The 13033-nt window shown below is 35.6% G+C and overlaps 1 protein-coding gene across 1 annotated transcript; it reads right to left on the reverse strand.

Annotated features, from left to right (window-relative positions):
* Nucleotides 1–11081: 11081 nt before the first annotated feature.
* On the reverse strand, nt 11082–12335 carry LOC111365817 (two-component response regulator-like PRR37). The gene is made up of 2 exons (XM_022986329.1): nt 12134–12335; nt 11082–12047 (listed from the first exon to the last, which is right to left on the reverse strand). Exons 1-2 carry the CDS (start codon nt 12303–12305, stop codon nt 11596–11598), a joined length of 624 nt encoding a protein of 207 aa, XP_022842097.1. The 5' UTR covers nt 12306–12335; the 3' UTR covers nt 11082–11595.
* Nucleotides 12336–13033: the final 698 nt, after the last annotated feature.

Here is a 13033-nt window from a genome sequence, read left to right on the forward strand (position 1 = left end):
GTTGCATGTTTTGGCAAGTGTTTATAAACATGTTTAAAATAAAAATACATTTTAGAAGTTAAATTATTTTATTCGTATATTTCGTGGAACCTATGAAAACTAATTACTAATTTACAATTCATTTCTATCGTTTATAAATATTTGTCAAACGTATACGTAGCAGTTAGCTCCTAGATGGAGAATCTTACAAAGACGACGCAAGGGGTTTGCAAGCATACTGAGAGTTTGTTTTTGTTTACATCTCATTTCTTGAGAAAATGTGTATTTATATCGTCGAAGTGTGTGTAAAAAAAAAAAAAGCCTTCAGGAACTTTACATTCTAAAAAAGGAAAAATTGTCTACAGCATTCCGTTATATGAAAAAAAATAAAATTAAAAAAGATGTGTTCCAGCTCTGTGTGCTTTGATACCAATTTCTCGAAACACTCTTCTTGAAGGGTCAAGAGAGTTACGTCTTACATTATAAGTGACGATACACTCTTATGAGGTCTCGAGAAGAAGGGTAATTGGCACAACACTCCTAAACTTTGTCTCTATAGCGTAATACTCTCCTAACCCCTCTATATGACTTTTTCTTTGTGGAATACAATATTTTCTTCCTTTTTCTCAATAAAGCATTGTGAAATGACGAATATACCCTACTCTTTAAATGAAACAAAAATAAAACAAGAAAAAAAAGAATTAATTGTAACTATAGTCCCATTTTTTTTTAATAAATACAAATGAGTCCCAAATAAATAATTAAAAAATTAGATGGATGTATAAATTAGTTTTTATATTTTATTTAAAAATTAAATTAAATAAATAAATTTTTCACTCTATTTTATTTATAATATAATCAATATACATGTTAATTTGTATCTTTATTTCATCTTCAATGAACCTATTTTAACTAGTATTTATTATATATATGTAAATCAAATCGACGACGATAAAATCATAAATGGTCCTTGTTTGATGAAAATTATAATATAGGTTTTTATCAAAATCAAAGTTATCAATATTAACCACATATTTCATGAGATCCACAGCTTTTTAATCACACGTCTCATTGACTTTTATCAAATTCTACATGATTTTAATCTCTATACATTATATAATCGAAGATTGCCAATAGTTCTTTGATCACTAATGGCAAACGAAGAAATCATTGATTTTACTGACCCAAGCTCCACTCTTTTTATCAAATAACTATTGATAATTATCGATAATATAAGTGGCAATATTGTCGTCATTCATTATATATATATATACACACACACACATACACACACTAATTATAATAAACTCATTAAAGATGAAATTGAAGATAAAAACTAAATTACATGACGATAATATTACCCAAAAAAAAAAATGAAAAAATGAAAAATCTTACGACTACTCTTTTCATCGTCATCTCAGTGAAGGAAGCCCCTTAACTTTATTCAATCTAATAATTGGCTAACCCTGAAGTCATTTCACAAGACAGTGTCATTTCTTGTAGGGGCGGAGCTACCTAAGGACCAGTGCGGGCAGGTGCCCGCACTGGGATTTTAAGAACTGAAAATTTAGGTAGTAGATGCAGACACCTACACTGGGATTTCCGGCAGGTCCATGCATTACGTGAAGAGTCGAACGCAGTGGAAAGCTGAAAGTGGAAGAAGGGTAGAAGAGTTTTTTCTGGGGCTAACTTCTAATTGTTTTCTAAATTGTAATGTAAGCCTTTTCTGACCAACTGACCAAGAAGAGAAGAAGAAAATGGAAGAAGAAAGCTTGTAAGTAGCTGTCGCAGTGGAGCAGTTATGAATTGATGGGGAAGATGAGTTAATGTTGGGCCATTTTTTTTTTTTAAAAAAATTCTGGACCTTTTGTTAAATTGAGCTATCTTAATATTAGACCCATGATAATAGGATTCATAGCCCACAGGCCTGCTGATGTTAAAAGTTAAAATCGTTTCTATTTTCATCCTATTTCTGTAGTTCAGGTTGTTCGGCTATTGTTTCATAAATATATGCACAAAACATGTCTCTTTGTTCATATAAATGTGTAAAATGTGTTTGTTTGTGCATCTCCATTAATTATCGTATTAATCTAAAAGCAAGTGAAATGGAATAATAGAATTGATTGCACTAGCTGTTAAAAAGTCACCTTCCACTAATTGCTTTAATTTGAAAATCTACATGCTTATAGAATCGTTAATAAGTTTGGGCTTGACATTCTCGGGATATCTCTCGCATCTTCGATTTTCAATTGGGACAAGACTCGAAAAGAAGTTCTTCAAGTGAACGAGGATGTGAGATTGTCTTTAGACTTGTTAGAATTGGTATTCTATAAAAAAAAATAATAATAAAAAATAAAATAAAATAAAATTTCACGGTTTTGCTGGTGGTTATTTGAGGTTATTGACTCAAAATTTGTTTTGGAATTCTATATTTGATATTCTTTTTCTGTAGGGTGTCATATTTATATATGTATATGTTATAGATTGTCTTCTATGCCGGATAACTCACCTCGTTTGTGAATATTTGTTATAGATTCCTTCCGCATTAATCATGTGAAGCTCTTTTCTTTCATATACTACTTTTGGCCAAAAAAATTACTGTAGCGAATACCTAAATTTGTGCCCGCACTGAACGAAGTTTCTGGCACCGCCCCTGATTTCTTGAATTGATTAATGAAACAAGTTCACTTCAGAAGGTGGACAAGGAAAGAACCTGAATATTCGAAAGCCAATTAAATTTCCCTCAAGAAGCGAAGAGCAGAAAGGATGATTTTTGGGAATTTTTTTCAAATCTGGATGATTTTTGGGCTAATTATCTTTTTACCGTCGAGCAACCATGGTTCTTTGCCAGAAAGGGAGAGTTGACGCAGCTGCCTCGCCATTCCTCATTCGAGATAGGATTGGAGAAAATGGTGGCAGACAGGCAAAAAAAACATACAATTTTTCAAACTAGCCGTTGACCACTTTTTAAAAAAAATCAAAAATCAAAAGTTTGTAAAAACTTTAAAAACATTGAAAACCCAAAACTGCCCCTGATATAACCTCTGAAACCGACGAGTGGAGAGAAAGAAGGGGACCGACAAGTTTTTCTTGGAAGGAGACCGACCGGCCACCATTAGAAGTGAAGAAAGTAAGTTTTGCATAATTTTTCCCCCATTAATCTATGTTAAAGGTTTATTTTGTTGAAAATAGTGGTAGAAATCTTTGTAGAATATGTAAAAATAGTAAAAACTAAATTTTTTAAGGTTTGGGGGCCGGAGATCGCCGAAAACGACGGCCCCTACGAGGAAGACGGCACAGACGGCGTCTGTTTTTACCTTTTTTTAAAATTATTATTTAAATGATAAAAGAAAAATATAAATAATGAATAAAATGTTAATAATCAAAATACGCAAGTAAAATTTAATTGCAGATTAATTGAAAGAAATTTAGCATTTTAAATAAATAATTATTTACGTTTACTTGTTCAATAAATAATTTAAATAATCAAATAATTAAATTAAATAATTTAAATGAACAATTGAAATGAAAAACCATTGGAATAAATAATTAATTTCTCACAAAAATAAATAATGGACATGTAAATAATAATTAAATGATTATTTAAATGATAAATAAATAAATATTATTAATCAAAATATCAATTAAAATTTAATTGATACAAATTTCTAACATTTGAATTAAATAATTTCGTTTGCTTGTTCAATAAATAATTTAAATAATCTTTCCATATAAGTAATTAAATCAAATAATTTAAATGAACAATTGAAACAAATAATGAAAAACAATTGAAATGAATAATTAATTGAAATGAGAAAAAATAAATAATGAACATTTAAATAATAACTACATGATTATTTAAATGATAAATGAATAAATGTTAATATTGAAAATATTAATTAAAGTTTAGTTGAAATAAATTTCTAACATTTGAAATGAATAATTAAATATTTACCTTTACTTGTTCAATAAATAATTTAAATAATCGATTCATATAAGTAATTAAATCAAATAATTTAAATGAACAATTGAAACAATTAAATGAAAAATAATTAGATAAAAATAATCAAAGTAATTAATTAAAATGTAGATAAACAATTGAAATAAATAATGAACATTTAAATAATAATTAAATGATTATTTAAATGATAAATGAATAAATGTTAATAATCAAAATATTAATTAATGTTTAATTGAAATAAATTTCTAACATTTGAAATAAATAATGAAATATTTGCGTTTACTCTTGTTCAATAAATAATGTAAATAATCGATCAGTATAAGTAATTAAATCAAATAATTTAAATGAACAATTGAAACAATTAAATGAAAAATAATTAGATAAAAATAATCAAAGTAATTAATTAAAATGTAGATAAACAATTGAAATAAATATCTAACATTTAAAATAAATAATTAAATATTCGCTTAATAATTAAAATAAATATTAAATAAACAACTAAAGAAAAATATAACAAATAATTACATATTTACGTTTAAATGTTCAATAAATAATTTAAAAAAATAATTAAATATACAATTATAATAGATAATTAAAATTAAGCATTCAATAAACAATTAAAATAAATGTGAAATAAACAAATAAGCAATCGAAATAAATAATTTAGATAAACAATTGAAATAAATAATGAACATTTAAATAAAAATAAACAAATTAAATAAGTAAGAAATATAAATTTTCAAAATAATTTATTTAAATATGTAATTAAATATAAATAATCAAATTTAATTAAATAAAAAATTGAAATAAATTTCTAACAGGGGTTAAAATAGACCATGAAATAAATAATTTTATAAAAATTAGTTTTTCCCTTTTTCATAAGTTGTTGTATAATTTTTAATTCATTTTCTTTATTATCTGTTATTTCGTGCGTATATTACTTACAGTTCGGTTAGTTAAATTTTGTGACATTATGTTTCAAATGTTCTAACATTTGAAATTTTGTAGGATGGATTACTATTTGGACGCAGCATTAAGACAGGTTCCTAGCAAAGTTACGTCGAACTGTAACTTTGCCAACTTCACAGCAGTGTTCGATTCACTGGACGAGGAGTACGCAGAGATATTACATCGATCCTGCCTATGGCCCCTGTATTCATTGCGATCTGTACAGTTGATCGATTCATTACTGTGTCGGCTGCTTAAGCCAGTTGAAGGAGATGCCCTCCACTTTGATCTTGGGGGCAAGGTTGCTACATTTTCTATATTCGAGTTTGCCCTCATCACTGGATTGAGATGTACGAGCGAAGAGGCAGCGAAGGCCAGTATTTCGACGAACAAGAGGTTGCTGAATGATTATTTTAATGGGCATAAGACAGTGACACTAACGTAGTTAGGAGATGCATTCAGGGGATGCGACCAGATGTCCAACAAGTTGAAGTTGGGGATGGTGTTTATACTAGAGAGCGTACTGAGGTGTCATCACAGGAAGACGTCGATTGACGTTTTTCATTTGCAAGTTGTTAATGACATCGATACGTTCAACAACTATCCATGGGGGGAGAAATGCTTTTCTGATACTTTACACGTTTTCAGGAGAGGGCATTCGATGCCTATGGGAGATAGGTCAGAGCGTAAGTACATGTATATGGCCTGTCGTGATTTGCAGGTAAATGTTTAACATAATGCGTTATCCATTTTTTATTTATTAAATTGCACATATAATAATCGTAATTGTTGCAGATATGGGTCTACGAGATTGTTCCCATCCTGGCTGGTCGGTATGCGAGGAAAGGGGATATATGCATCCCTCGGATGCACCGCTGGCGAGCATAATACAAGTCCTTTGGAAAACAGCTACCAGTTATCTTAGATGATCCTGAGGTACGTATTATATATTTGCGCTTTCTGTTGTATGTCATTTTCGAAGTTGGATACGTGGTCAGTAATTCGATGAAATGTCAATATGTCAGCTTGAAGTCCTCATTGAGTTGACGCCATCGATCGAGGAGGAGGATCAGACTTATATCCGTGAGTTGTTGACAGATCGTGCTGCTCGAGAGATGCCTGAGTCCATCGTCGATTGGGATACGGTATGTTAATTGAATATAATATGTTGATTATCATTATAATTTTTTAATGAAGTTATTGATTTGTAATGTTTCTTTTTTCAGGAGCGCCGTCGACTATCATCTCCGCTGAGGGTGTCACATTTCCCAAGGACGTCGTCTCTGCGGAGGGTGTCACCTCCATCGAGGATGTCCCCTCCCTACATGCGATCACCTTCGTCGAGAGTGTCACCTCCTTGCATGAGATCACCGTCTCCTGCGTCCGGACAGCTCCCACATGGATCAGCTACACGTAGTCAGAGTGCTTCTATCGATGATATGTTTCGACTTATGATGGAGTCAGAGGCGACGTAGCTGGCTTATGAGGCGAAGTAGCTGACTTACGACGTGATGTCGGGATGGTACAGGTCAGTTTAGCTGACTTTTATGCTGAGGTTGTAGCGATATGGGGCGACGTAGTAGGCCTGCGTGGGGCTGGCGAGTATCGGGATGGAGGGGTGGCGGAGGGACAGGCAGCTATCAGGACGGAGGGGGTGATGGAGGGACAGGTGGAGGGGATGACGGAGGGGTAGGCGGCTATCGGGACGGAGTGGGTGACGGAGAGGCTGGTGGTTATCAGAGTCGAGGAGGCCAGATGGGGTATGTTGACTCGTTGTAGGCATCGGATGATGCATTAGCTTCATATCTCGATGACCCGATACATATGGAGATGGAGATGGAGGCTCAGGCCCCGATGGAGACAGAGGAGGGGGTACCCGAGGCGGGGGTCGGGAGGGTGCCAGAGGTGGAGGTCGTCAGGGGGTCGGGAGGGTGCCGAAAGAGGAGGGAGTACCCGAGGCGGAGGTCGGGAGGGTGCCGTCGGAGGAGGGGGTACCCAAGGTAGTGGTCGGGAGGGTGCCGGAGATGGAGGTCGTCGGGGTGTCGGAAGAGGAGGGGTTTGGGAGGGTGCCGAAGGAGGAGGGGTTACCCGAGGCGGCGGTCGTCAGGGTGTCGGAGGAGGAGGAGGGGATATCCGAAGCAGAGAGGGTACCATATCAGATCCCAGACTCGTCGGACGTAGTTTTTGTGTCGGAGGGGACAAAACAGGTGGTCCCGATGATAGGTGAGGGAGTGTCGGATATTGGGAGGGTTTCACGTACTGTTGATGTGTCGGAGCTAGTGGTCGGCAAGAGGTCGAGGGTACCATCACAGTATGTCGTTTCTCTGTTTACCGCGGAGGCGAAAATGAAGAGGTTCGTCGACGGCACGCACCCGAATTTATTCAGGGAGGTGGACCACGCCAAGTGGAAAGCGTTCGAGGCAGAGTGGAAATCACTTATGCTCGGGTAAATATTGTATTATTCGTTAAGGATTAGTACATTACGTAGATGCTGACACATCTATATTTTTACTTAACAAATTCTTTTCTTATTTTTCAGAGTCAGTCGCAGGATTGCTCATAAGACTATATCAGATGCTTACAAGTGGTTTCATAACATCACAACTTCGGGGGCTTGGCTCGCCAATGATATAAGTGAAGTAGTAATATTGTTATTTATTACGTATACATATTTTTGCGTTTTGCATTTATGAAATTAAATAACTCAGTTTTTAATTTGTGCAGCACATTGACTTCGCCACGGATTTGCTACGAGATCGAGCTGAACGACATCCAAGATCGTTCAACATTCCTGGCCAACTCATATTGAACACTGAGTTCATACGTGCCGTTGATATTGAGTACCAGACGTTGCAAGATATGGGTAGCGAGTACACGGTGTCTACATACATGATGGAGTGGGTCGTAGAGATGTGGCCGAGTGTCGGGGGAAAGCCATGTGAGGGTTGTGTGCATCTGTACATTCCGGTGTATGTCAATCATCACTACATTTTAGTGGAGATTGTATTTGCCGACTAGACTATGTATGTGTATAACCCCGATAATTCATACCTGACACAAGGTCAACTCGAGCCAAATCTGGAGTCAGTGTCTGTGATCTACCCCATGCTGGCTAGACGAGCGAACATTACTGTGCAGGATAGACTAGCTACTGTGCGGGACACGACGACGTCGAGACAGCAAATATCGTAAGTGTTTATTATTTTATTTTTGTTATTTACAACTTACGTTCTAGTTAGACAGTGATGTGCTAATACGATATTTTGTAATTGTACGGGTGATTGCGGCATATTCGTTATCAAGTACATAAAATTTTTGAGTGTAGCACAGAAGGTTGACGCAATTAACTAGGCGTGGATACAAAATTGGAGAAATAAATTAGCTTGTGATTTATTTGAATTTAATGGTGATCCGTAGATATTGAGTCGTGTTTTTTTAAAATAATTGTACATGTTGTAACATTTAAACATTGTATATTTCATTCATTCATTTGTAATTACGTAGGTCTAGGTAGGACTCTAGGTTTTGATTTCTCACATTGTTATGGTCGAGGAGCAGAGACCAAGTCTACCGATTTATCAAGATGAAGACGAAGTTGAAGTTAGGTTTAAAAAAAAGGGATACATAACTAATTCTTGGGGTCCCCCAATATGCTGGGCCTGAAGCAGAGGCCTCTTGGCCTCTCCTCAAATCCGGCCCTGCACATGTGCTCATAGGATAATCACTCTCACTAGTATGATAACACAATTGTGCTATGTATACAACCGAGGTTGACAATTAAACACATGGGAGGGGGCTCATGCTGAATTAAAAAATTTGCGGGTCCCCTCTCCTATGAGTATATTGTCAACCGGAGTTGTATAAGAAGAATAATTCATGATAACATGCCAACAGATCAAACTCAGTTGAATGATCTAGGTAATTTGGACTCAATAATAAACAAACAGCCACTCTCTTATTTCTTCCCCCTTTTATTCATTTCTGTTAGGAAATAGTTTAGAATAGTCCAAGAATCATTATTCTATACTAAATCCAGTTATGGTCCACAAAAGAACATCCCTACAGTAACATGAGGATTACGAATAGAAGCCACGTTGAATTAAAGACAGAACTGAGAATCTGCAATAGCAATAAGTTGATGTTCTCCTATTAAAAACAGTACATCCTAGCAAGCAAGCTAGATAATTTTTTAGGAAATGTGTCATCGTTTCACCATAAAGTAACAGATATCCTGTATCTCTCTCTTCCATCAATTCCAGTGTCGGGGAAATGGAAAAATAAAATAAAGCTTTGAAACTCTAAAATGGTAGGTTTCCAAATCATGTCTAACCATAAACAAAACCACACTCTACATGACAATTCTTTATTACTCCAAAGATGTTAACAAAAGAAACTTGAAAAATTAAGTCACCCATCAATGTGAGAAGTGTGAATACAAGCATAAAACAGAATTTTGGTTAGAAATAGCTCCGTGGGAATCAAATTACCCTTCTATTATTGGTAAAGTAGTGTAGTGTGAGACTTCAATAAAGTAGGAGGCAAAACATTTTACTTTTGAGGGTATGATGTGCAAAGCAAGTGTTTAGCATCAAGGAAGCCAGGACACAATTAAGCTATGTTAGACTAGTTTAGAGGTAGACAATACTTATCAGATAGCTAATTTATCCTTCTTTAGCCAACTGAAGAGACTGTATGCTCTCTTCCACTCCCACTCCCACTCCCACTCCCACTCCTATCAAAGAAGCGTCTACAAATTAAGCAGGGTTCTTATGGGGACTAATAAAGACCTAGAGCAAACCCAGATAACACTTAACAGCAAGGGTTTGTTTTGCTTGCAAGATGCAGAATTGATACTAATTCAACACCATCACGTGTTTTGATGGACTTTCCTCTACCCAAACAAATAGTTCTATAGACAGACTTTTAGCCAAATTATTAACTGAGCAATCTGTGATACAATTGAGCTATTATATCAAGCAACAGAGAAGGTGAAAAAACGACCATGGTTTCCCCCCCCCCCCCCAAAAATTCCAACATTACCTTGCATTATCATTCTCTCTCTCCCAACCCAATTGCATTTCTTCGCAAGAGAACCCTAACAACATTCTTCCACTCACTTCTCGCCACTAATGCTGCCACCTTCACTAATGGCATCTAGCTGTTCTCCACCGTCTAACACCACTCACCACGCACAACTTGCAACCCCTTCCCCAACCAGCAAGACCATTTGCATCCAACCATCGCCACTCTCACCTGCTACCCCATCAAGAACAAAAGACGGGGTAATCTATATTCGATCAACTATAGATTTTGATTTCAAAAATTGATTGTGGTCCTGGCAAAGGACATGGTGATTGCGATGAGCTAACGGCTGGTAAGGTGAGGTTGGTGGAGTCTAAGGATAAATAGAACATCACAGTAGGAAAACAAATCCTAAAAGTTCCATATTTGGACCTTGGGCTTAAGGATCGCCTTAGCAACTGAGAAGAATCTAACACAACCCTCAACTATTCGTTATTGGTATTTTGCAGGACCATGGCTCTTTCCTCAATGAATTAAAAGAGAATCTATAATTGCTTCCATGGTAATGAGCAATTTCAGTTACATGCCAGGTCATAACCTATAAACGAGATACATTGATGCACGAGGACATATTTTGTTTCCATCTCTGCATCATATTCAATAAAAATAAAAAAAGAAATTTTTTTTCCAGCATGACAAAGAAAAGCAGATTAGAATAATCGGTAAATGAGTTTGAAGAACAACAGTAGTGTAATAGGAAGCAATGGCACATATAAAACATATCAATTACCTTTCATCTTTCCTTCTCTTCTGACAAATCTTGTTCAAGGCATCTTATTGCAGTGCAAGTTTGTTTTCATCTCTTTTATTTCCACTACCACTGCCGCTAGCATCTCTACTTCCATTTTTTCCAACTTGTCCTAGATAACTTTCTGCATTAAACCCTAAAGTAGTGCTACTTCCATTGAGCCCATTGCTTCCTTGTTTACTTCCTGAGGCATGTCCATTATAACTATAGTTTCTGAGGTTAGCATCAATTGGTTCACAAAATATATTTGATGATCCACTGTATGGAGAATATTCAGTCAATTTCTTTAGGGACAATTCACTGGGGTCCGATGGTGGCTGTTGTTCCAAGTTGAGGAAATTATAGCAATGGTGATGTTAATGATGATGATGGTGGTTGTGGTGGTGATGATAAGGGTGCAGGCCATCCTGATTTAAGCCTCTCTCTACAGCTAAGTTTTCTGTAGTTTGCATGTCATTGTGTATAACTAGATTGTCTTGTTGTTGGGTGTACGTAAAGTCATTTTTCACAGGTCTAACAGCAAAAGGGTTAATTGTAGACGTTGCTTCGAACTTATCCTTCACGACTGACAGGTACGTACTAAGCTTTTTAGTTGTGGATCCCATATCTATAATATTGCCACTCCCTTTTGAACTTTGACATAGAAGATGGTCAATTGAATGAGCTTGTATGTCAAAAACCGACTCTCTTTTTGCATGTTCTACACTACAATCAACTACTGAACTGCTTTCAGTGATCCCATTAGGGGTTTTGATGACATTTGAGGATGTATTATACCTACAGAAAGAGAGAAGACAGAATACTGGGTTAATTCTGCTATCAATTCAGTAACAGAAATCAGTTGTCCAAGGAAAACAGAAAACACGATGAGAAATAATCAACTGTTGATCCTTGCTCCCAACCTTGAGAAGGCTGATTGCTCAGAATGTCTCAAGTAACAGCGGTTATCTTGAATAGTCCTCCCGATTTCCTGAACTCCTCTAAATCTCTTTAAGCTAAGCTCGTTATTTGGTTTTTTAGATTCATGAGTCACAATATTGTAAATTTCTGATATATTTGCAACTTCTCTAGTACACTCAGATACTCTACAATCAATCCAAGGACTAGACATGTTAGAAGTAACATCCTTGTGTTTGCTGAGCAGGCATTCACCAGTGGTCTTGAATTGTCCCTTATCAACTCGATTATTGTTTGTATTGCAATCTATCTCCAGCAATGACAGTTGTTCTGTACCTTTAGGTCCTAGGTGAATTTCATTTGGATTTTCAGATTGTGATTCTGAGTTCCTGGGGATGACTATCTCAAAGCTTTTGCCCTTTGCAATGGTATCTAACCAGAAAGATCATGTGCTATGTTCGATAACATAAAGATAATAATAGAAAACAAAGCCAAAAAAAAATGTAATGTATCAACACCATATTCTTTTCCTCTATTTGCTTTCCTTGCTATAATATTTTGCAACGTTTTGTTGTTAGCTGCTCCGGCAATTGAGCAGGTATCTTGAGCACAGGTGCTATCTAGTAAGTCAGCTAGCTGATCTATTGGGGACATGGCTTTAGAGCGGCCAACTTCTATAGCTTGTTTCATCCAAGAGCTCTACAAAATAAGAGTCAAATTATACTTGTGATGCTGATAAATTAAATAAAAATGACTTTTACAACACAAGATAAAAAAGGAAAAAAAAGAAGAGCTTTTAATAACTGATGAACATTTCAAAGCTTACGTAACAGATTGTTCTTCCTCCAGTTCTTTTATCCAACAAATGCATACAATTTGATTGTTGAAATGCCGTTCAGAATATCAAGATTGATGCTATCTCTAGGAAGGCCAACAAAGACCTACTTGAACTCTAATTTTGCCATCATTTTTGATGCCAGCCACAATTTTGTATCAGAGAAGTGTTTGCTAAATACAAGAAATGCAATGCAATCAATCAATCAATAGAATCTTAAAAACCATACCCCCACCCGCTGAAGAAAAAAAATAGATTAAAATAAAAATAATCTGCCCCCCTCCCTTGGGAATTTGGATCTGGACAAGCCATTTTCATGTTCAACGTAATTAGCATTGTGACGCCTGTTATGAGGGAAGAAATTCAGAAAGCAGTGCATTCAACATCAGCAAGCAAAAAAAAAGACCATGAATCAAAAATTACATGCCAGAAAAGTGCATATACTGGACATCAGTATATGCATCACACATTCAATTGACTTGCTTTCAGCTCACTTGATTTAAATAGGAAAAGAGTTGAAAAAAACCTAAAGATTTCACATTGCAGCTGATAAGTGTGTTTTCGCACACTTATTTACATCACA

The sequence above is a fragment of the Olea europaea genome, chromosome 17 (assembly GCF_002742605.1).
Source record: "Olea europaea var. sylvestris chromosome 17, O_europaea_v1, whole genome shotgun sequence".
NCBI classification, from domain to species: Eukaryota; Viridiplantae; Streptophyta; class Magnoliopsida; order Lamiales; family Oleaceae; genus Olea; species Olea europaea.